The sequence below is a fragment of the Schistocerca serialis genome, chromosome 2 (assembly GCF_023864345.2).
Source record: "Schistocerca serialis cubense isolate TAMUIC-IGC-003099 chromosome 2, iqSchSeri2.2, whole genome shotgun sequence".
NCBI lineage: Eukaryota > Metazoa > Arthropoda > Insecta > Orthoptera > Acrididae > Schistocerca > Schistocerca serialis.
The window spans coordinates 360,451,212-360,477,888 of record NC_064639.1 but is presented as its reverse complement, the minus strand read 5'-3'; the positions used below and the strand labels follow the sequence as shown (position 1 = coordinate 360,477,888).

Sequence of the window (26,677 nt, the reverse complement as noted above, 5' to 3'; positions counted from 1 at the left end):
CCTCGATACTGTCCGGGGCGTTTCCGCCCCTACATGCAAGTTTCAGGGGGGAGGGATCTAGTACCGTGCACCACGGTATTTCAATCCCCGCCAGACGTCATGGACATCGAAGACCCCTAGAGGTCTCTGCACCATTGCGCCATAAGCTGTGGTGGCGCGCGCCTCCTGGCCCACATTTAGCGTGAGGACGCCACGGTGGAACACGTGGTTGCAGCGGCGAATAGCTACTTAAGCACCTGCCTCTCACTCAGCCAGCCAGTGTAACATTGCGTACGTCTCAGGACATATTGCCTCGCCTTAGACAGCATATTTACTTTTGTGTTTTGTTTACGAATGGACATGGTTGTCTAGTTAGGTTTTCTCGACTGTTCTTGTTGTTGTCATAAGGTCCTTCTTTGGTCATGTCCATCCTCTCCATTGTGTTGTTCGCGGGCTGCTCAGCGGGTCCTGCCGCGTTTTCCGTCACTTCAACCACGCGACCGTTCCGGTCGCCGTTACAACAAAGACTACATCGATGCAACCTTCTATGCACTGTTTAGTCTGAGATACAAATCCCTGTTGTTTGAGAGAAGTCATTTCCAATATTTCTGGCAGTTGATGTTGGGTGCCTGTGTGCCAACAGATGGAGGAAACAATCCTGCATTGTTGTTGTCATACAAGGACGACCACTGTGAGGTCTATTATTCACATTTCTCATCTTGTTGTGTATGACTTGCTGAAAGTAGAGCCACTATCCTTATTCTATCAAAGTGTTGTATTCTTCTACATGGCATGTTACTGCAGTGCTGAACACAAACTGAACAAAGCTGTTGTTAATACTGGACTGTTCACAGTATGCCACTGCGGCAGGGCATTTAAGATGACTAGGAAATGGCCAGTAATAAACATCATCCAGTATATGGGCTCTAACTGGATAATGCATGGTCAATGAGACCTCATGTATCAAAGACTACATTTTATGATAATATTCCAAACTTTTGTTGAGCAGTGTATCTTATCCAGATTAGTACAGGATGGAAGTTCAGAAAGTACCTATACAATAAAAACACATGTTCAAACTTCAGAATGACTAAATGAAAATAATATAGTTGAATTAAATTTAACAGTAATAAAACTAGTTCAGTTGTTACTTATATGATTAGCATTCTTTGTAAAATTTAACAGATTAGAAAGACTGACCTAATACAAAAATCATAGTTTAGTTTCAAAAAGAAATTGATTGATTTCTGAGCTTTTAAGCGCTCTCTGAAATAAGTTGAATGTTTTAACACTATCATACTTGGCATCTCTTTGAGCAAAAAACATGTCTTTTTAGAATCAGTGTATATTACTCTTTAGTCTAGTGTCATGATTGTGGACAGCTGAGTTCCTGTCATGGCGAGCATTGTTACAGTAAAGCACATGAGCTAAAATAAGTATTGAGAAGTAGTAATTATTCCCAGTTGCCTGAACAATTTATGAAAGAAGTTTATGGGGCTCATTTTAAAATGACTCTTAATTCCTCTTTTCAGAGCAAAACAATCCCTTTCGAAAAGAGAATAAAATCAGTTGCTCTTGGCTGGTAGATGCATGTAAATACTTACAAAACAGGAACACTACAGGAAACCAACTTAAAGCTCATTTTATGACTACTTCTGATCACTCCATAACCACAGCTGTACTTCACAAGCACCTTTATGGTGCACGCATGCTAAGAAACCAGAAAAAAGTGCTTCAGTGGTGGTTTTTTTTTACCCCCCCCCCCCCTTAGGTAGTGATATTCAACACATATTTATGTGTAGAGAACCTAGAACATTACTATCCATTCAGTATTGCTAAAAGGGATTTAAATAAGCTAACCAGATGTTGGAGTAGCACACAAATAAAAAATGAAGTGGCCAGTATTTTCTCCCGTCTCAGTTAAGCATGGTTGACTGCAATCAACACTATAAGAGTGATAAAATGCATACAACTAAGAACTGATTTGGTCCAGTTCCTTTTTAATAGCATACCTTTCACCACTAGTCTTATACTAGTGTTAGTGGTGTCATATTCCAGTTTATAGATAGACTGAAACATGTCTTATTCAACTTTTGTAGAGATTTGTTTAGAAGCAACAGTCATAACATTGTCATTTCAACAACATATGGTTTATCCATAACTCTTGTCCACTTGTTAGTAATCAATGTACATTACAACTTCTTATTTCTTAATGTAAACTTCTGTTTCTAAGTTGATAGCAAGTTTGGTTATTTGTCGTGCATCAATTTAAGGTGAACCATCTTATACCTCTTGCTTCATAAATTCTTGCCAATATTCATATCAAATGATTCAATACTGTACTGTCACTAATGGGTATAAAATATGTAAATTCCTAAGTTTTCCATCTAAACAAAGGATATTTCATATTTAAAAGACCCTATCTGTGGCTCATTGAATCTGTGCCAGGTATCGTATTTGTATCTCAATCTGTGACAGTTATCTTCAAAAATAGTTTTTTTTCCTTGTAAAAAAAAAATAAAAATAAACCAGCAATTTCACAGTAAATAACATTTTGTATACACTCCATTTGCAGGTCTCTTGCCTTGTTAAAGTGCCAACTGAAATTTTCAAGCAACGACAACAAGCTTCTACGCAAAATTCATCCTTGTTGTCCATGTGGCGCCACATCTATGCCAAGGAAGGCTTTATGGGATTCTACAGAGGCTTTGCTAGTACAGTTGTCCGGGAGATTCCATTCTCCGTTGTGCAGTTCCCTATCTGGGAATTTTTTAAGCTGAGCCTCAGAGAAATAAAGGGTGATGAACTTAACCCTGCAGAAAAGGCACTCTGTGGAGCGTTTGCAGGTAAACTGTTAATTAATTACTGAATACTGTAAGGTTGCATGGATCTAAAGACTACCTATGTTTTCTAATCTTGAAGTCTAAAACAATTCAAGTTGTCATTATTTACATTGGGGCATGAGCCCAACGTGTTTCTAGACAATTACTCTTGCCACTTATTTTTAAGTTGCCCATTTTATCTCTCTCTCTCTCTCTGTCTGTGTGTTTGTGTGTGTGTGTGTGGGGGGGGGGGGGGGGGGGGGGGGTTTAGTTCGTCTTGTATTTGTCGTTTGATCTCCATGTTCTTTCACCATCTCTGATATTGTTTTATCACTTAAATTATATGCTGAATTTTGAGTTCTGTAAAAACTCTTCATTTCTTTTCTTATCCATGTAGCTGTGTCTCGCTAACATCACAAAAATCATTCCATTAATAGTAGTTCTCACTACCACGCAGCAAACCAAGTAATGTTATTACTTTATAACATTTAATCAGGGTTTCTTTGTGAACTTTCTTTCCCAGTGTTTGCTGTAGACTACTGCAGAAATAATTACTAGCATTCAATATATTCTCTTTTTCTTTGTTTAAACCTTGTGTGATCTCCAAGTATTTGAAAGTTAACTTGTTTAATTACATTACTTATTTTGATTCTAACCCTTAGTGGTTCAGGTCCTAAAAAGCCATAATCTTTTTCTCAGTACCAGAGATCTAAATATTTTGTTATTTTATTGTAATCATCATGATCATCATCTCCATCTCTTACCTTCAATAAAGATAAAGGGCACACTGTTCACTCAATTACACAAGAGTGAGTCAAAAGAAAACCTTAAATATTTTATTTATTGTGCAGAAGTGGTACAAAGCTGTATCACTTTTCAACATAATCTCCCCCACGCTCAATACGAGTCCTCCAGTGCTTACAAAGTGCATAAATTCCTTTAAAAAAAATTCTTTCGGTAGTCCACACTACCACTCATGCACCGCATGGCGTACCACTTCATCAGAACGGAACTTCTTTCCTCCCATTGCGTCTTTGAGTGGTCCAAACATATGGAAATCACTTGGGGCAAGGTCTGGTGAGTATGGTGGATGAGGAAGACACTCAAAATGCATGTCTGTGATTGTTGCAGCTGTTGTACGGGTAGTGTGGGGCCTTGCATTGCCATGTTGAAAAAGACACCTGCTGACAGCAATCCACGTCACTTTGATTTGAATGCGGGCCCCAGATGATTTTTTAGGAGATCTGTGTATGATGCACTGGTGACAGTGGTCCCTCTAGGCATGTAATGCTCCAAAATGATGCCTTTTTTGTCTCAAAAGAGTGTCAGTATAACCTTCCCTGCTGATGGTTCTGTTCGAAACTTCTTTGGTTTTGGTGATGAGGAATGGCGCCATTCCTTGCTTGCTCTCTTCCTTTCCAGTTGGTGGAAGTGAACCCAGGTTTCGTCCCCAGTAATGATTCTTGCAAGGAAGTCATCACCTTCTCGTTCAAAGGGTCAAAGAAGTTATTCACAAGCATCAACGCGTCATTCTCTCATTTCAGGAGTCAGCTGCCATGGCACCCACCTTGCAGACACTTTGTGAAATTGGAGCACATGATGCACAGTGTGGTGTGCTGATCTGTGACTAATCTGTAAACATGCTGCAATGTCATTCAGTGTCACTCGGCAGTTTTCCTTCACTATGGCTTCAACTGCTGCAATGTTATGTAAAGTCAGAACTCATTGATCCTGACCTGGACGAGGAGCATCTTCCAGTGAAGTCACACCATTTGTGAACTTCCTACTCCATTCGTAGACTTGCTGTTGTCACAAACATGCATCACCGTACTGAACCTTCATTTGTTGATGAATTTCAATAGGTTTCACACCTTCACTACACAAAAACTGAATAACAGAACGCTGTTCTTCCTTGGAGCAAGTCACAAGTGGGGCGGCCATCTTTGTACTGAAAGTGCGACGGTATATGTGCATATGCACTATGCTGCCACCTACAGGCCTTTCTGCACACTGTTTGTTGCACGCTTACCAACTTACAGGATAACGACACAAAATTTTGATTTGTTATTACAAATTTAAGGTTTTCATTTGACTCACCCTTGTATGTTTTATATTAGTCATTGCTGAACTCAGACTAGATGCTTTTCAGATCAAAGCAGCCTCATCCAAGTAGTTGGCTTTGGAATTGCCTGCTCCTATCCACAATCTGTTTAAGATTTTCATGTAGCACTTTTCAGTGGACAGATGGTAAATATTCTATAATTGTCATCTATCCTGGGATGTCAGGAACTCTGGCTTCAAATGACTGGACTTAAGTTATATCATGTATTTATGCAGTGAATGGGTTCTGGCTTTAAGTATAGAAGCATATAATATTAATGTGACTAAAAGTTTTAGGTATGTAGTAACAATTGGTGTTTGCAATACTGTAAAGGTGAAATGGAGAAGTTAAACAAATGATTAAAAAGTGTACAGCTAGCTGTTAATGTTCTGAGTAAAATATCACTGACCTTAGAAACAAAAGTTGTACGCTACAAACAAAAGTTTCAAGCAATATCTGAAGCAATTTACCTGGAGAAATTTGATACAGAAAACTCATGTGCACGTACACCAGTGAAAAGTAACAGTAAACAGTGCATAAACAATCCAGAGACTCTTACCAGTGAAAACAATGGCTAAAAGTGTGTAAACTGTTCAAACGTGCTTTCCAGTGTAAACAATGGGTGAAAGTGCATAAATAATTCAAAAATTGTTTCCGTTTAACTTGAAATACCCAACAAAGTTATTAAAAATTGCCACATTCTCAGGAATACTCATTAAATAAACCTAATCTCGTGGGCACAAACAGCTTCAGTGTGCTATCAGAAAGTATCACTAGCAAGGTTGTAAATGTTGAAGTGAACATTACACGGAGTGTGAAGTTCAAAACAAAATGGAAAATTTGTAAAACTGATTTCAGGAGCAGTCATAAATAATGGGCAAAGAAATGTGGCTTTTCTAAGATAACCCTGATAGAAAGCTAAGTAGCAGTTTTCAGAACATGAACATGGATTTTCATGCAACTAGCATAGTGAAATCCAGCTTAAAAGACGAAAAAGACTGTTGTTGTGATAATACCTTATTGGCATGACTTGATCTTTAATTTATTGTTAACAAATAGATCCATAAAACAAATATTACAATCAAACAATTAAGCTTCACTTTGGATATTAGTAGACTAGACAAAAATTTGTACATTGAATATGATGAGCTTCTAAATTGCATGGAAAAGAAATAATGTGTTTGGAGAAAAAATAAATTATAACTGAATAGTAAGAAAAATTCTTGCTGAAAGGAAATAGTTAAAGAGTAAAGGAGACTACCCACCAAATAGCAAAAGGGTGGAGTCGTCGAGAGGCACACACAAAAGAGAATGAAAACTTTGCTAACTTTCAGAAGGAATCCTTTGACAAGCAGGAAAACAAGTGTGTGCCCATCTGCCCCCCCCCCCCTCCACACACACACACACACACACACACACACACACACACACACACACACACATCTCTCTGCCTGTGCATCTACCAAGTGTGTGTGTGTGTGTGTGTGTGTGTGTGTGTGTGTCACAATCTTTTTGTGCATGCTTATACACCTACTTTTTTTAGAGAGAGAAAACAGAGGAAAGGAGGCAAAAATTCCTCAAACTTAAAGTGTGATTCTCACACACATAGAGGATTTAAGGCAAAATAATTGGATGTAATAGAAAAAGTGAATTTGAGTGCTGTTAATCACAGTTTTATTCGTGACAGTAACTAGCTGCACATGTGCCTTGTTGTGGAATGAAGTTAAAAATCAAGTAAATCAAATGTAAGCGGTAAAATAACCATATATTATTGTCATGATATGGCAGCTGATGGCATAGAAAATTTAATTTTGTCACTAGAACAATGTGACAGACAGTCTTTGCACAGCTAAGTTAACAGCCATAATGAACGTGACAACAGTTTGTTGAAACCAACCACATACAATTCTGGGCACTGCACATGAGAACATACCTCAAGGTGTTTTTGGTTCCCATTTTCAGCACTGGTATAACTTATAGAAAGACTTTTAATTTAGTTTTGGCCCTTTTCATCTCTTCCTGCTTAAATGCCATCATGAATTTTCCAGTACCCCCCCTTGTCTCTGTTTTCCAGTTGTAAATCTTTTCATTGTTGCTTAAGACGCATTTCTCATACCTTCCCCAATTCATTATCTCATTCATAATTTTTCTAGATGATTATTTTTTCTATATTATAACTTGATGTACCATAAGGTTCCACAACACTGTTCTTAAATTGGATTCTTAGTTGGTACATTTCATTTTTTACATTATACTTCCTATGTATTGTCAGTTTTGAATGATTTGTCCATATTTAACTACTTCAGCAATTCTCAGTTGTCCAAATACATCCACATCTGAAAAAATGTAACTTCAGCTATGAAAGCCAGTTATGAGTGAAAAATTCAGCTAGAATCATTGTTCTAAATGTTATTTTTTACACATAATATATATAAAGGCCCTTTGTAGGTTGCATTGCTGCTGCAGTAACTACTCCACTTGATGTAGCGAAAACCAGAATTATGCTGGCAGACAAAGAACTCCAAGTTCCAGAGGACTACAAGAAACTGAAAATATCAAGAGTATTAAGAAATGTGTATTCTGAAAGAGGATTTAAAGGGTATGTATCACATGGATGTCTTGTGGAAGCAACATTTTTAAGTTTTGAACTTTCTGTTAATTTTCGTCTGTAAGTTGAGTGTCCCTTTGCACACATTCAGTTTGTGCTGTTTTGAACATTGTGTGGTGTTGCATGGATGTAAGTATTCCAAATAAAAACAGACTGAATGGTGAAAAATTGGGCTAGTATATCAGCTTAAAGACTTGCATGCACACAAGTGTGCGTGCACACACACACACACACACACACACACACACACACACACTCTCTCTCTCTCTCTCTCTCTCTCTCTCTCTCTCTCTCTCTCTCTTTCTTTTCATTGACATCACTGTGTGAGAGGTAGGTGTCCATACATATTCTGTTTTTGATGTTAACTCGAGGATATTGCAATAAAATAAAAAAGTAACTTGAATAATTTCACTTGTAACTACTTAGCTGTAAACAGGGTTCTTTAAGTACCAAACTGTTCCATAACTTTTGTTTTTAGCTTTTTAGTTTGTTAGTACAGTCACACGTTTTTATTATCTGCTTTGAAATCAACTGTATCCCAACAGTAATTTATAGTGAATTGTGTATATTAAATAATTTACAGTGTTCCAACTGCTTGAGTTAAATATTATCATAATACTATTTTAACTACACATATTAGCATAAGACAGAAGAGGAGCACCTAAATACCAGATTTAATGAGGAGGTATGTAGAGTAGAAGAAGAGATGTGAGAGTCCTTGAAAGTTGATGATGGAATATAATTAATACTGTTATTATTAAAATATTCAAAGAATATTAGTATTAAAATACACCTGGTTGTTATGCAGTGGTCAAATGAATTTCTTGGAGAAATGCTCAAATGAATTTCTTGGAGAAAGCCCTCCTCTGAAGAGGACATCTTCAAGGTAGGTTGTAGCCTCTATGAAGGTCAAATTTACATCCTGGCTCACTACTGTCAGTAGTGAACTAGGATGTGAATCAGACATCCAACCCTCCTTGAATATACCCTCCACAAATAAAGACAAAGTGTTGGGTTTCTGCAAGAAATTCATTTGGCCCGAGCTTAACAGTCAGGAGCTTTTTAGTAATAGTGACATATCTGGACCTAAAAGTTTACATTTTTCAGTATCAGAATAACACGATGAGCACAAGGAGAAAATTTTTTCAGCTCTAACAGCATATTACAGTGGTTTTTAGATAAAAAAATTATGTAATTTTTGTGTAGTTCCCTTTTAGGTCAGTGCACTGCAAGAACTAAGTTCAGAACCTTTTGTTGTTCATAAAACTGCTGGTTTTGTAAACCAAAAAATCAAGGTATTAATACATTTTTAAATTCGTTAATGTCTTATAGCATAATTTTCCAAGGTGTTTCAGTGTGTAGAAAAAAGTATTAATTGCAAATAAATTAAGCACTGAGAATAAAAAGTTGAATTAAACACAAATGATCTTTTAGACGGCTCTTCAGTGTGATGGGCATTTTAACTGCTTCTTCACAATATGTATTTTCACAAATGAAATTTGTCATACATAATCCATTGCAATTTGAGAAGAACAGTGACGTTCAAAGGTACAAAATGTAATACATCACAACTCCCCTGGTTGCAACATATATCTTTCTGTGTAGATCCACAGTTTTATGTAATTTTTTCATATTTATTTTTCATGTCAGGTGCCTTTTACTATCGATTAGCTACTTATTTAATTTTTTTTAACATTTCTGATAAAATAAAAATTGTGCGTTAAGTCACGCCAATATGGACTGCGTTATCAATCTGTTCAGTTATACGTATGTTAACAGAAGGACTAAGAGAGCGTTAGCCACCTAAGCAAGGAAAAGAGTTATTCCATCAGTCAGGTTGAAGCAGTTATATGAGAAACACTAGGAGAAAAACTGACCTTTACTACTCATTACTAAAGCTGTCTGTTGCTTAGAATGAAGTTCAATATGCAGTCACAAAAATCTTTGTCCAGTAACATAAAATGACTGACAAGTTGGAAGTTAGTGTTACCACAGATGGTAAATAAGGTGGCTGTTCCAACAGACTATACTTAATACCCCTCACTTTTCCCATTACCAAAGTACCTTTATGGGCAAGAGTGTAGTCCTGGTAAAAGTTGATTATCTTCTTTCACAATCCAGGCTTATTCTTGAGTACTGTTTCATCCATTTGTCCCACAAAACAAGCTTAGTATTCACCAGTTACTAGTTTCCCTTTTTCAAGAAGAATCCTTTCTGTATCCCAGTGTTTTCTGACTCCTTTCTGTGTCCCAGAGTTTTCTGACTAATGACCTTACCAGCAGTTTTAACTCCACTTTTTTGGCACCAACTGAGGTGGAGCAGTGGTGAAGACATTGAACTCATATTTTGGAGGACAGTGGTTTAAATCCCTATCTGGCCATCCATATTTAGGTTTTTTGTTTATTTCCCTACATTGCTTGAAATGCCAGGCTCCTTTCCAATTTCCTTTCTCAGTCCAAGCTTATGTCACATTTAATGTCTTTATCATCAATGTAATTTAAAAATCTGCTGTGAGCTTTCATCCACTGTTTTGATTACTGTTTCAACAGGTAAGACACCCATTCTGCACAAAACTATCTTGTAGTTAATTCTCAATGTCAAATGTATTGCAGTCTTTATTTTGATACATCATGGTTCATATGTATTTATTTGCCATAGACCCAATATTGCATTCTGCATTTTCTCAGTGTTTTCATTTGAAATATTTTTTCTTATTGATCATATTCAAGAGAAGCATAGCATTTTTGAATTCAGCCTCTCGTTTTTTAAATGTCAAATATGAATGAAGAGCATCTTAAACCTTCACTATCTTTGGATGAATTTCTGTTGGTAACAGAATCACTCAAAAAGAATGAATCTGAAGTGTGATAAAGACATGATGTCATAAGTGCTGCAATGTTATTGGTGATGTCCCTATATTCTCCGATCACGTATTTAGTCATTGCCTTTTAATGTTCTTTTGTTTCAATCTTGAATTGTTTTATGCTATCACTTGTATGTATTAAATGTTGTTAATAAAGTATTCATACTAAAACAGCAACATGTTTTATCACCACCAACACTTCAACCCATGCCACATCACAAACAAATATGAAACAACAGCGTCAAACATGTTGCACATCTTCTGCATATCAAATCTTAATTATCTACACTGCAGAATCCAACATCAACTGTCAGTGTACCTGTGAACATACTTGTCAACCATAAAACAGTTAAACCTGCAACCATTCTGAAGAAAATCCTGTTGTATGGTTTGTGAGAACAAGTTTGTGTTAGCCCACTACTCTCAACAAGGGCATGGGCACAAAAGTTCAGGATATTTTGGCCTGACTACAAAGTGCTGATAAATACACTGCCATTAAAAATGCTCGGATTGACCAATTGCTCAAGTTTGAGGCCAAATGATTAGAAAAGGTTATTTGCACAGAAGAGTCAGTGTCACCTATGAACCTCGCTAGCAATACTGTTAATGAATATATTCTACGAAACACCTGCCTTGCTGTCGTGATTACCACTTGACGCACAGAAGATACTCGGCATATGCGTTGGCGACCACAACACTGTAGCATGAACAGTGGACTTTATTGCCAAGATGTAGCCGTACACATTTGTTGCAGCTGAGTACCAACAGGCAGGCATTTCCTTGAGCTCATTACAAGCACAAATTGCTTAGCACAACTCAGCATTCTTCAAACACAACATTCCAGTCACTTGTCGCAGCTCTGGTGCTCACTGAAGAAATGCCACAATCACATTCGGCTGGAACGATGAGCTGGTACCACAGATGATTTGGCTTAGTGCGGCATATAGGCATATTCTACAACCAAGAAAGTTGCATTAGCTTTTGAGTGAACTATTGCATTATTCTTCTTCTTCTTCTTCTTCTTGTTCCATTTTTTTGGTTTAAGTACACACACTTTCACTAAAAAGCACAGACACCCAAATTGACACTTCTACATCCACAGCAGCACTGACCATTATCGAGCAGTTGCTCCAAAGGTGTTAGGAAAGAAAAAACATGTGACAAGGGGTATGATACTGGGACACAAACACTAATCGTGGAGTATCTATAATGGCTGCTTAGTACTAGATCAAAGGGTAATGTTACACTAAGCTCACTGTCAATTCCATTTTGTACAAGAAGCGGGAAATCCAGGTTCAAGTTCTGGTCTGGCAAAAATTTTCATTTATCACCACTGAATTTATTTCAGTGTCCAGTTGCAGTCAGTGTCAATTGTTTACCACAAAATCCTGAATGTGGAATTCCTGGGCCAGCAGTGAGGAATTGCTGGCCCAGCAGCCTTGTCATGGCTAAGGCACCAGGGGAACTGGCCCCTGCTGATGTGGTGCTGTATTGCTGAGCATCTGGCTCACCACGTAGGAGGATTTATGCTCACCATGATGTCACTGTTCACTGTTGAGTCAACAGTGCCCATCATGCCATAGTTGTTCAGCAGGGATACAAATTCTCTCCTGCCCTTAATCAGCCTGTTGAGCTCATAATTGCAAAGGTGTAGTATGGTCAAGCAACAGAAGGGGGCTGGATATGATGGGATCCTTATCAAAAGTTAGAGCTTCAAGGAGATGGTCACATCAGACTCATTTAGTTCTGGCAACAATCAGACCACTCTGAAATGCAAAGTCAAGGATACCACTCATTAGGGTTTCTTCCTGTTCCATTGGTGTATGGAGTACATGAAAGATGTATTCCTCAAATGCTTTTGAGCCTTCTGTAATTAGTGAGATCATGATAAAATTTTCTTGGGCTTCCAGCCATGTCAGGTGGTTAAAAAACCAAGAGTTTTCGACCAAGCTCTTCTCAGCCAATGGTAAGTGTTAAATGATTGCTGTGTCGACACGGTGTCACCATTATATAGCTGCACTGCTGGCTGTGATGTCACTGTTGATCGCTTCCTAGTCAAACAACATAATGTTTTCATCCCGCATCCATTGCGCCCACTTCTACCTTGCAATGCCCAGGTCCCAAACTGTGCTAAGATGCAAACCACCATCCTTATTAATGTTGTTTTCAGATATTTTTATTTTTATAGCTTCTTTTATAATGCTGATCCAACATCCGTTCATCCTCATAATGACAGATGTTTCAGTGAACACAACCTCGTGTTGATTTTCTGCCATGGCTGGTTTTTCAGGATAGCATAGGCATAAGCACCTCTCGTGATCCGTCCTGCATTGCTCCACAATGCATACTGTTTGCCCGACATAGAAGCAGTCACATTAACATGGTATCTGGTACATTCCAGGTGTTCTGAGCCCTATCATCTCCTTCATGGGCCTCATGAGCTGTCATATTTTTGCTGGGGGTCTGAATGCAAATGAAATGTTGTGTCTATTGAGGAGGCAGCTAATCTTTCTCAACACTGTGCCACAGAAAGGAAAGAATGCAAGTTTCTACTTCTCTTCTTCTCACTAGAAATGGGCTGTGATTTCTGCTGGTAATTGTAGCCATTTTACGATAAGGCTCTTCGGAGTTGGCTTAATTCCAGTGGCAGGCATTCACCTGAAACAACTTTAACATGATGGATGAGGCTGTTCAGAATGCAACGTTTTTGTGCCAGATGGTGGTGGCGGAATAGGTTAATTTCCTGTAGATGCTGTGGCTGAGGTGCCCACAGGATTTGTGGGGAATGAGAACACCAAGGAAAGGCAATGCACCATCCACCTCTACTTACATCATAAATCTAATGTGGTTGTGAATGCCAGCCAGTTTTTCACGCCTGATGATAAATGTGTCATTGACACAATGATAAAAGCAACTTGGCTTACCAAGAACTGTGCCCAAGGCGATGTTTTCAAATTTCTCCATAAAAAGGTTGGCTATGGATGGAGCTAACAGACTTCCCATTGTCACGCCATCCATCTGGTCAAAATACTGGCCGCCATATAGGAAATATAATGATGTCAATACGTAATTAAACAACCCCTCAACTGTACAGTAGAGTTCCGTTATGTGGAACTAATTGCGACCGAACACTGTTCAGTTTAGCAGGAATTCAGAATAGGCGGATTTCATGAATAATATCAACGTATTGACATCTTAAGTCATAAATTAAGTGTGATGAAATCTGTGAGTAACCTTCGACAACTCATAGCACAGACACCCTACCTATCCCCCCTCTCCCTCCCTCGTTCCAAACACATTATTGTAAATTTATTGTTAAGTTTTGTTCCGTAAGTGTTGAGTTACTTTACTGAGTCACTGTGCCTTTTTTCTTTATGTTCACAGTACTTGATGTCAAACATTAAACATGGCAAGTAAACAAGGCCATTCTTTGTATACTTTAAAACAAAAACTTGAAATGTTAAAAAGACTGGAGAATGGAGAATGTGCTACTAAATTATCACTCATATATGGTGTCGGAAAGGCAACAATTACTGACTGGAAAAAAAATCGCGTTAAAATTGAGCAGTTTTGTTCTGGATCAAGTGAAATAGCTCTTGAAAAGTGGTAAAAAACAACTGTGTCTTCATATGAGAAACCTGACAAGGCCTTATTCTTGTGGTTCACTCAAGAAAGACAGAAAGGAATCCCCATTTCTGGTTCTGTGGTAAAAGAAAAGGTGCGTCAATGAACAAGCTTATGAATGGTGACCCATCATTTTCAGCTAGAAAAAACACAGAATTAGACACCTCACAATTGCTGGGGAGAAGCTGTTAGCTGACAGCGAAACAGCTGCCAATTACCTATAAGAATTTAAAGACCTTGTTTCTTCTCCAAACTGCTCACTGCAGCAAGTTTACAACACAGTTTAAACCGGACTGAAATTTAAGGCTTTGCCTACCAAAAGTCTGGCTTTGCAAGAAGAGAAATCTGCCCCAGGGCCTAAAATGGGCAAACAACATCTAACTATCTTAGCTCACAGCAACTACCCAGAAACAAACTAACTTCCGCTGAGGGTAATAGGCAAATCGGTGAAAGCACTAGCATTCAAAAACTATAACATCAACTCACTTCCTGTGTATTATAATAATCAAAAAATGCTTGGATGGAGCACAACTTGTTCAAGGAACGGTTGGAACACCAATTTGTCCCTAAAGTGATTGTGTTCATTAGAGAAAATGGAATGCCTAATTGTGCCCTGCTGTTTATAGACAATGCTCCATCTCACTCAGAAGAAACGAAACTTGTTTGTGGAGACATCAAAGCAGTTTTTCTACCACTGAATGCAACTTCAGCTCTTCAGTGTACTGACCAGGGTGTGATGCAGGCCATTAAATAAAAATACAAAATAATGCTGCTTCACACCTCACTCGAAGAGGATGAAAATGAAATCACAATCCTGCAAAAACTTAAGAAAATTACGATAAAAGATATAATTTACTTGTTGGCTCAAGCCTGGAATAACACCAGTAATGGTGCATTACAAAAATCATGGAAAAATCTCTAGCTTGCATTGGAATTTGTTGAAACACCTTTTACACCAGTGAAAGACTGTGATCTTCTTTCACTAGTCAAGAAAATCCCCCTGGCTTTGAAGACAGAGAAGAAAGCTATGTTGAGGTTTGGACTGCTGTTGATGACAATGGTCACCAGGGGTATGGAGATGAAGACCTCTTACAATGGTGCAGGACTCATCAGCTGAGATTGACTCAGAGGAAAGTGAGGATGTGGTTAACACTCAAACTGATCTCATACCACACACAGATATGGTAAATGCTCTTGACCTTGCCTTGCGCTGTGTTGAATAGCATGCTTCATCAGCACCAAATGATGTTATATTCATGTGGCAATGGCGGAACATTACATCCTCAAGTTACTTGACTTTACTTCCGTAGTATGTGTAAATTAGTTATTTTTTGTGTTTAGTAGTGATTAAAAATTATTCCACAGAATTGTATAAATGGAACCAACATGTACTGTAACACACTTTCATTCCTATGTTTTCAGGTGTTTTCATCAAGCTTAGGCTCTATGTATGTCTCTCTTTAAATTCTTTGTCTAATAGTAAATGTACGTTTTTTCACAATGTCTTTTTTAGTTTCTACTGTTTTTAAGGTAAAAAATCAGTATTTTTTCTTAACTTTGTTCCGAATAGGCGGATTTTGGGAATAGCGGGGTTCATAATACTGGGACTCTACTGCGCTATCAAACAACAGGTTTTCTGAATAGAGGGTTACTTAATAACGGGACTCTACTGTACTATCAAATAACTGGGAAAGAAGATCCATTCAGGAACATGCATAAATATGGAGACCTCATTAAAGCTGACCATTACGTAGTCTCCCCCAACAGAAAAATGCTCAGTTCAGTTGATAAAATCATTGGTATTTTAGATGAGATGTACACACAACCCACGTTTGGCTGGCCAGATATTTTGCCAATCTATATGTTGGTATCCTATTTTTGTTCACAGTGTGGCAAAGAGGTGAATTCAATTCATGGATCTTTGATAGCTCATAAAGTGTATGTTGTCTCAGCACCTGTGGGATGAGATTGGCAATAACAGCCTCTTCCAATGATTACTGTTTTAGGAGCTTTAATGTTTTCCCAACTGATTGTTCTTGACATCAGGTGGGTCCCATGGTAATTTTCAGTTGGTATCCTCCTCAAGAATCACCTGAATTTTTGCATCACCGTGAGCTTTATTCAGAATGACAGATGCATTGCCCTTGTCAGCAGGCAGAACCATGATGAGAGGATTGTTGCAGAGTGTGCAAAGTCTGTTGTATTCAGTCCCAGTCAAGTTAGATGGTGATGGTTTTGATTTTGAAATAATTCACTATATTTCACAATAAATTTAGTCTGCAATCTCTTAGGCATCTTGCAAATTGCATGTTCGACCCCACTTATAATATTGCAGATAGGGATACTCTGAGTGGCCAATGCAATTTTAAGACTTTTCTTAAGTGCTGTTATGACACCTATGTTGATATCTCTCTGTGTCATATTGATGATAGTTCATTCTGTTGACTTTCATTCTGCACCTTGTTATTGTTGAGAGATCCAACTGAACCTTTCTGTTCCTCTGTGATGACACCTGTTGTACTACAGTGGTCACATTGATCCACCTCTGTCAATCAGACAGTCAGTAGCTCATGACTATTTGAACCAGCTGTCTCCTAACGAAATGTATGCTCTCCCACAACAAGGCAGAGCTGGCATGATGATGTTATAAAAGAAGCTATAAAAATAGAAGCATCTAAACACAATGTCAATAACGATGGCAGTTTGCAGCTCAGCAAAGTACAGCCGGGGAGCCAGCCATCACAAGTTTGTAGCAGGGGTAATCAACATGGGATGAAAACATTACCAAATCTGATGAGGAAGCGAGCACCAGTGATGTCACAATGCATCTATATAACAGTGATGCCACAGTAACATGGCAGTCATTTACAATTTGACAGTGGCCAATGACAGCTCTGTTTAAAGCTCGTGGAAGTTTAATCGTTAGTCAGATCTTGTGTTCATGGTCCCTACAACAGCAATGCTTAGCAGGCTGTAGGATATTCCAAGACTCGTCTCTTAGTTCTAGTTCTTGAAACTTTGTAAGTATGTTTTTGTGGTATAGTTTCCACCTAACTTCAAGGATCAGCTACTTCTGGTTTTTCAGATCCTTATGATGCACCTTATGTGTGAAATCAACCTGTGGCTATTCGTACTGCCTGTCTGTATACATTCAAATTCCTCTTTAGTCCTGTGTGGTATGGGTCCCCACTCTTAAGTAATATTCTGGGATGGAATCCACAGGAGTTTTTTAAGCAATCTCCTTTGCTGACTGGATGCATTTTCTCAGCATTTTGTCAGTGAACTGAAATCTGACACCTGCTTTGCCTAACCCTACAGGATCACTCCATTTCATATTCCTACAAAATGTTACACAAAGTATTTTAATGAGTTGGCAGATTCCAACTACAACTCATTGCGAAGGTAGTCATAGGATAGTACATTTTTGGATTTTGTGAAGTGTACACTTTTACATTTATGAACATTTAAAACAAATTGTCTGTGAACACCACTTTCAACTCTTATTGAGATCTGACATTATTTATATAGCATTTGTCTCACAGTACTTCATTACAGATAACTGCATTGTCTGCAAAAAGTCTGAGGTTACTTTTAAAATTGTCTGCTAGTTTATTAATAATCAACACGAACAGCAAGGATCCCAGAGCACTTCTTAGGGCACACCTGAAGTTACTTCTACATTTGTCAATGTTTCCCCATCTAAAATAACATACTGCATTCTCCCTACCAAGAAATCCTCAATCCAGTTACAAATTTCACCTGATACCCATATGTTTGTACTTTTGATAATAGGTGTTGGTACACTACTGAGTCGAGTGGCTTTTGAAAGTTAAGAAATACTGCAGCTACCTGGCTGCCTTGATTCATGGCTGGCAGGATGTTTAGGTGGAAATCACTGGATTGATGTTTACGGAATCCATGCTTGTTGGCAGAGAGGACATTCTGTCCAAAGGAAGGAAGATTAAGAGTTTATCATCCCATTGACAACAACATCATTAGTAATGAAGCACAAGCTTAGATTACAGTAGGAAATCATTTGTGCCCTTTCAAAGGAACCATCCCATCACTTGCCTTAAGTGATTAAGGGCTATCATGGAAAACCAAATCTGGATGGCTGGACAGAGATTTGAATCATCCTGCTGAATGCAAGTCCAGGGTGCTAACCTCTGCACCACCTCGGTCAGTAATTCTGTTGGAGATATATCATTATGTTTGAGCTCAGAAAACTGCTATTTTCTAAGATTCTACAACTGATGGCTGTCAAAGACACTGGTAGATAGTTTTGTGCATCACTTTTGCTAAGCTTGTTATAAATGGGTCGGACCTGTGCATACTTCCAACTACTGGGCAAAGTTTTTTGTTCAAAATATCTACAGTTTATTATGGTTGAAAGACCATCTAATTTAGCCATAAACTCTTTATACACTCTGATAGGGGTCCAAGTAGGCCCTCGCCTTATTCGGTTATAATGATTGCAACTGTTTCTCAATGCCACTGACACTAATATCTACAACAGTAATATTTGCAGGATTTAGACTGGGGCAGTACTCTTAGATTTTTCTTTGCAAAGGAACACTTGTAAACAGAATTCAGCATTTCTTCTCTTGCATTATCATTCTCAATTTCAGTTACTGTGGCATCCATGTGGTGTGGACATTAACTTTGATGCCACTGACAGGCTTTACATATGACCGGCATGTTCCTGATTTTGTGAGAGGTCATTCGATTATGTTATGCCATTGTATTCGTATTAAAGACTTCACACACTGTCTTTCTGACAGCCAAATGCATCTCAATTAGCATCTCTATGCTTTGTTTTTACAGTTACTGTGCAGTAGTCACTGTTTCTTTAGAGAGGCTGTACACCTTGGCGGGTCTCTTTCATCACGAACTCTTCTACTAAATACGTATACTATGTGATCAAAAGTATCCAGACACCCCCAAAAACATACATTTTTCATGTTAGGTGCAGTATGCTGCCAAGCGACCTCAGTAGTCATTAGACATCGTGAAAGAGCAGAATGGGGAGTTCCACGGAACTCATGGACTTCGAATGTGGTTAGTTGATTGGATGTCACTTGTGTTATAAGTTTGTAGGCAAGATTTACACACTGTTAAACATCCCTAGGTCCACTGTTTCCAATGTAATAGTGAAGTGGAAACGTGAAGGTACACATATAGCACAAAAGCATACTGGCTGGCCTTGTCTTCAGTGACGGAGACCGCCGGCTGTTGAAGAAGGTCATAATGTATAATAAGCAGACATCTACCCAGACCATCACACAGGAATTCCAAGCTACATCAGGATCCACTTCAAGTACTGTGACGGTTAGTCAGGAGGTGAGAAAACTTGGATTTCATGGTCGAGCGGCTATTCATAAGCCACACATCACGCCAGTAAATGACAAACAACGCCTCACTTAGTGTAAGGAGCATAAACATTGGACGATTGAACAGTGGAAAAAAATTGTGTGGAGTGACGAATTATAATACACAATGAGGCGATCTGCTGGCAGGGTGTGGGTATGGCGAGTGCCTGGTGAACATTATCTGTCAGCGTGTGTGGTGCCAATAGTAAAATTCAGAGGCGGTGGTGTTATGGTGTGGTTGTTTTTCACGGAGGGGGCTTGCACCCTTGTTGTTTTGCATGGCACTATCACAGCACAGGCCTGCATTGCTGTTTCAAGCACCTTCTTGCTTCGCTGTTTCAAGCACCTTCTTGCTTCCCACTGTTGAAGAGCAATTCAGTGATGGCAATTGCATCTTTCAACATGATCAGGCACCTGTTCATTATGCACGATCTGTGGCGGATTGGTTAAATGACAATAACATTCTTGTAATGGACTGGCCTGCACAGAGTCCTGACCTGAATCCTGTAGCACACCTTTGGGATGTTTTGGAATGCCAACTTTGTGCCAGGCCTCACCGGCCAACATCGATACCTCTCCTCAGTGCAGCACTCTGTAAAGAATGGGCTGCCACTCCCCAAGAAACCTTCCAGCACCTGATTGAACACATACCTGGAGAGTGGAAGCTTTCATCGAGGCTAAGGGTGGGCCAACACCATATTGAATTCCAGCATTACCTGTGGAGGGCACCATGCACTTGTAAGTCATTTTTTAGCCAGGTATCCAGATACTTTTGATCACATGGTGTATTTATCCAGTGATTTGTCAACTACCTTTCTGATTTTGAGCCACAGTTCCCCTAAATACACCTGCCTAGAGCTAAATGTTTCATGTTCCTCTGTGAGATACCACACTGTAATTCTTGCTCTCCAAACTAGCTTGACGCTGCCAGCCATGAATTCCTCATGTTCCAACTTCTCCATCTCAGAGTAGCACTAGCAACATACATCATCATCATCATCATCAGCTATTTAACACTTTACTTGAGGTAGTTTTGGAAGCCCAGTAGTAGGTAACCTTAATGTAATGGTAACCTAATGACAACATCCTGACTTAGAGAATTGGCTCAGTAGTCTTTCGGCTTTACCTTCTTTCCACAGAAAATCGTGCTGGTGACCAAGGTCTTACTTGTTTTGGAGATTGGCTGGACTTTAATTATACAAACACTACATGTGTTTGGGGATGAAAACTACAATTTTAACTGAACTTTGGCTAGTAATATGCTTTCTCCCAAGTTACTTATTTGATTACATTCTACTATGCAGTGGAACAGTTTCATGAGTAATGTGATTTGAGGCTTCACTTCATTGTACCACATATTTCTCTTCATTGATAAACATTCAAAATAATAAAAATGCAAATATTTATTGGTAGTGTTGTAATTCTGACATGTTAACTTAAAGCTGTACCTCAAAGTGAATACCAATCTACTCAATACATTTTCTTCACAAACACAAACTATTTTTCTATAATGTGCACAAATCTACTCAATGCTTCCGAATGCCAATGATTGATTGTCTCCATCATCTCACCATTGTTTGTGTTCAACCAATAATTTTCCATAGTCTTATTGATTTATGTGATCATAACTACTTTTTCATATCATGTAACAGTTAATTTAAAATGTAATTTTTCTCTTTTTACAGGTTATTTGCTGGATTTCTGCCCAGAATCACATGGATAACACTTGGTGGTGCTGTATTCTTTGGCAGTTATGAAGTTGCAGTTGATATTTCCTCTTATATGTTGAAACAGATTGAGGTTATAGATTGAGTAGTGTGTGTGTGTTAATAGTTTGTATAACATGCAGAAGTGATGTGCTCTGAGGAGCTTTAAAGTGCCAAAGAAGCCTAGCCGAAGCTAGCATTGGAACTTGTGGGGAGCTGCAGGCCCATTTTCGTTAATTGCTGAGACAGTGCAACTGCCTTGACAAGATCGCTTGAATATGTATTAAAGAATGGGCCATTGCACATGCACTCATCAGAGAGAATTTCCACACTGTGCACTTCTTTATTATCGGGTCATACTTCAGTTGTGAGCAGTATTGCTGAAGTGATTATGGATATATGAAAAATATACACTACATTCACTGCACAGAAGGAGTTTGGATTGCAGCAATATGCAGATAACAAAGAATTCTGAACATCTGGAACCAGGGACTTTTTCTTTAGGAGCTACATGGAAAAAAGAAATGGCAACGCATGCTGCTGAAGAAAGTTTTTCACATACAACACCATAAAATGCTCAGCTCCAAAAGCTTGATGTTTGCTAATTCTGCATCGCAATAAAAATAAATAAAATTAGATGGCAAAGTTGTATCAGAGAAGTGTATGAAATATATTTAGCATCCACTGGCACAATCACTGTTGCTCAGGTTGATAGCTTGTTACTCACTCCCATGTCTACAAACTTGGGCTACAAGATATTTGAGGTGATTTTCCGCTGAACATAACTTTTTTTTCCTTTCTAATTGAATAACACAAATTGCAGGAGTATACATAACACGTGAAAAATATATATATATATATATATATAAAAAAACAAAGATGATGCGACTTACCAAATGAAAGTGCTGGCAGGTCAACAGACACACAAACATACACACAAAATTCAAGCTTTCGCAACAAACTGTTGCCTCGTCAGGAAAGAGGGAAGGAGAGGGAAAGACGAAAGGAAGTGGGTTTTAAGGGAGAGGGTAAGGAGTCATTCCAATCCCGGGAGCGGAAAGACTTACCTTAGGGGGAAAAAAGGACGGGTATACACTCGCGCACACACACACATATCCATCCACACATATACAGACACATGTATATGATGAAGGAACTATTGTTTCAAAAGTTAGGATAGTGTATATACTTTGCTGTGTGTTTATTGGCAGTACTGAAATGTTGTCTCCTGGTGGTAAGTACTGGCTAACAATACTGTCTCATAATTTTATAGCTCCCTGATATTAATAAATCCTGTGCCATGATGGCCTTGAAAGAATTATATTTAGTACTAGACTGATACCAGTTTCTTGTAATTTGATACATTACACTAAATAATAGTTCTATGCTGCAAACGTGATGTCAGTATTAAGTAGATCACTGCATGCTCTCGCATGTAAAATACACAACAATTCTGTAAAACATTGACAAAGCTATGGCACAAGCTAGCAGATTATAAACAGAAAATATTTGTTAACTTCTCATGACTGCAGTTCGCAGTCATGTAGCATTTTTAAAAGGACATCATACTTGCTGTTGACTGCAGAAATGGTGAAATAAATAATTTCTACAGTCAGCTTCAAATATGATGTCCTTTAGAAAACATTTATTTACTGTCTGGATATGTATGTTTAACATAATATATAACTGAAAATCATACGCTGCATTAAGCAACAGCAACTGCATTAGTGGTGATTCCTGAATAAAGAACATGTAGAAAATGGTACTATTGCAGTTCTGTAAATTATAGAACGTTCTTATTGAAAATAGTCTTCATTGCTTAGCATTTTCCAACAGAACTGATATGCAGGGTGATTCAGAAAGAATACCACAACTTTAAAAATGTGTATTTAATGAAAGAAACATAATATAACCTTCTGTTATACATCATTACAAAGAGTGTTTAAAAAGGTTTTTTTTTTTTCACTCGAAAACAAGTTCAGAGATGTTCAATATGGCCCCCTCCAGACACACGAGCAATATCAACCCGATACTCCAACTCGTTCCACACTCTCTGTAGCATATCAGGCGTAACAGTTTGGATAACTGCTGTTATTTCTCATTTCAAATCATCAATGGTGGCTGGGAGAGGTGGCCGAAACACCGTATCCTTAACATACCCCCATAAGAAAAAATCGCAGGGGGAAGATCAGGGCTTCTTGGAGGCCAGTGATGACGTGCTCTGTCACAGGCTGCCTGGCGGCCGATCCATCGCCTCGGGTAGTTGACGTTCAGGTAGTTACGGACAGATAAGTGCCAATGTGGTGGCGCTCCATCTTGCTGAAATATGAATTGTTGTGCTTCTTGTTCGAGCTGAGGGAACAGCCAATTCTCTAACATCTCCAGATACTGTAGTCCAGTTACAGTAGCACCTTCGAAGAAAAAGGGACCAAAAACTTTATTGGCTGAAATGGCGAACAAATGTACAACTAAATGAAACTTTATAGCTCCCTTAATTCGCCGACAGATAGTGCTTAGCTCTGCCTTTTGTCGTTGCAGAGTTTTAAATTCCTAAAGTTGTGGTATTCTTTTTGAATCACCCTGTATATCTGAACCTCTTCTTTATTCTAATTGTGCCCTCTCCAAGACAGTAAGCTGATGTCAGCCAAAACCAGCATGGGGAGTGATACTTCAGTTGATATACCAAAGCAGTGACAATAAACAGCTATACACTGGTGAGGAGAATGGAGATAAACCTCCAAATGTTTACTGTTAATCTAGATGCCACTAGATTACCCAGAGAGTTATATACAATGGTGTCAGTGCAGAGGGATTTGTGTGAAAAGTATTCTTGTTAAAGACAACAGTTGTGTATAACAGCAATCAGATTGTGGTAATGATAACTTTGGAATCATATATGCTTTCTTTGTGGCATACTTGAAGTAAGGCAGAAACTGTTTTTCCATCATTCACAAACTGCAGAAGTGCTAATAAATGATTCTCAGACAAAAGTGTTTCATTTCATTTTGAACACGTGAATGTGCCATGAATTTTCTATAACAAAAGAACAATCTTTTGTACCATTCAGTGATGTAAGTCAAACAGTAATGAATCTCTTCTACTGTTAGCATTAATTTAACAATATTAGGAAAAGAATAGACTCCTACTCACCTTAAAGATGACACATTGAGTAACAGATGAGCACAACGAAACAACTGTTACACATGTATCTTTCGGCCAAAACCTTCTTCAGAAAAGAAAGCACTTACATTCAAACAAGCAAGCATACCTTATGCACACATCTCTGGCAGCTCGGAGCAGAATTCTGCTCCGAGCTGCTGGAGATAATGGTCATGTGTGTGTGAGGTGTGCTTGCCTGAGTGAATGTGTATGTTTTCCCAAGAAGGCTTTGGCCAGAAGATAAATATGTAACACGCCTTTCATTGTGCCTGTCTGCAATTCAATGTGTTACCTTTCTAGTGAGTAGCAATCTATCCTTTTCCTAATATTGTTGATATTCCGACTTGGAGATTCCATTGTTTGTGACTATTAATTTTCTACAAAGATGACTATAGTGGAACCTCTCATAATAAGCATAATTTGTTCCAGAAACTTACTTATAGTGCAAAACACTCATTAAGCAAAACAATTTATCTCGTATAAATTAATATGAAATATGACAATGCATTCCACGCAGAAAAAGTATTAAAAGTTTTATCTTATTCTTGTCATTTATTCAATGAAAATTATATGTACAATATTATGTACTTTAATGATATGATCATAATAGAGGGAAACATTCCACGTTGGAAAAATATATCCAAAAACAAAGATGATGTGACTTACCAAATAAAAGTGCTGGCAGGTCGACAGACACACAAACAAACACAAACATACACACAAAATTCAAGCTTTCGCAACAAACTGTTGTCTCATCAGGAAAGAGGGAAAGACGAAAGACGAAAGGATGTGGGTTTTTGTGTCTGTATATGTGTGGATGGATATGTGTGAGTGTGCGAGTGTATACCCGTCCTTGTTTCCCCCTAAGGTAAGTCTTTCCGCTCCCGGGATTGGAATGACTCAAAACCCACATCCTTTCGTCTTTCCCTCTCCTTCCCTCTTTCCTGATGAGGCAACAGTTTGTTGCGAAAGCTTGAATTTTGTGTGTATGTTTGTGTTTGTTTGTGTGTCTGTCGACCTGCCAGCACTTTCATTTGGTAAGTCACATCATCTTTGTTTTTGGATATATTATGTACTTTATTATTCACAACACACAACTAATTCTTTTTTACTAGGAAGCTATCTATAGTCATTTGTTTGTGCTGATACTTCAACACTTGGCGAAACTATGACACAACATTATCATCAAATAAATTTGTAGCACTCATAGCCACTTCTTCATTGGCGTGATGATTTTCAATGTATGATGCAACCGATTTCCGTGCTTTCAGCATTTCTGTTATTGTGCCAGAAGATTGCTGCTTTGCTGTTGCCACCTCCTCCTCTTCCCTCCATCCTCCTCCGATGAACTCCTCTCCAGAACTTCCTGCTGTGAAACACACTGCAGCTCCATAAGCTCTTCGGTGGTCATTTCTTGGCTGTGATCTTCCACAAGCTCATTGATATTATTATCCACTTCTAGTCCTATGCCTCAGAGTCACATCCAAGAATTAACTCCAGTTCTCTTGGTAACCCCTTCCCACACTTTTTCAACATCTTGACGCAGATAACGATGTTGAAGTGATATTTTCCAAACTCACTGAGAGTGAGATTAGTAGCTTCAGTCAACTCAAAGCAATGCTCAAAGAGTACTTTAGCGTGGAGCTTCTTAAAGTTAGAAATAATCTGCTGGTCCATAGGCTGGAGTAACAGAGTGGTGTTGGGAGACAGAAATCAGATCTTGATGAATTGAAATTCTTCAAGGAGGTCGTCTTGTAAGCTTGGAGAATGGGCAGAAGCATTATCCACAACAAGCAAGCCATGGAGTGGCAGATTCATCTAGAGCAAATATTTTTTCACCAAAGGACCAGAGACTTCATTGATCCAATCACACAAAAGATCACATGTACCAAAGCCTTGTTGTTCGACCACCACAACACATTTAGCACACTCTTCTGGACTTTACACTTCTTCAAGGGTCATGGAGTTTCAAAATGGTAAACAAGCAGCAGTTTAATTTTCAAATCGCCGCTTGCATCGACACAGAATAGCAGTGTCAAACAGTCTTTCATTGTTTGGACTGGGAATGCATTCTCACAAGCTATTATGAAGGTACACTTCAGCATCTTTTTCCAAAAAAGACCCATCTCGTCACCATTAAAAACCAGCTGCAGCAGATAACCCTACAGTATCGAACCTGTTTGATCAATCACATGACATTTAACTCACAGCCAGCATTGCCAACTTGTGGGGAACACTCCAAACTGGGGGGAATTTCAATTTGATTGGGGATTTTATGGGGATTGGCATTACATGGGGAATATGACGGAGATTTTAACGTTTTACTGTTTATTAATATATAGCAGGTTTTACTTCGACAATTTGACGGTTGGTGAGTTCGCTGCTGGTATTGATTCCAATGATTTTTAAAACCTTAAGCTCAGAATTAGTTTCATAGTGAAGATTT

The 26,677-nt window shown here is 38.5% G+C and overlaps 1 protein-coding gene across 3 annotated transcripts in view; it reads left to right on the top strand.

Annotated features, from left to right (window-relative positions):
* LOC126457183 (S-adenosylmethionine mitochondrial carrier protein homolog) overlaps positions 1-21,923 on the top strand; it is a 63,674-nt gene extending 41,751 nt beyond the window's left edge. For 2 of the 3 annotated variants that reach the window (XM_050093272.1, XM_050093271.1), the window contains exons 4-6: positions 2,555-2,825; positions 7,351-7,501; positions 21,052-21,923. In XM_050093272.1, coding sequence (XP_049949229.1) covers positions 2,555-2,825; positions 7,351-7,501; positions 21,052-21,178 — 549 coding nt within the window. In that variant the 3' untranslated portion in view covers positions 21,179-21,923. The remainder of the gene's footprint in view (positions 1-2,554; positions 2,826-7,350; positions 7,502-21,051) is intronic. The other variant, XM_050093270.1, reaches the window with a different exon arrangement.
* Positions 21,924-26,677: the final 4,754 nt, after the last annotated feature.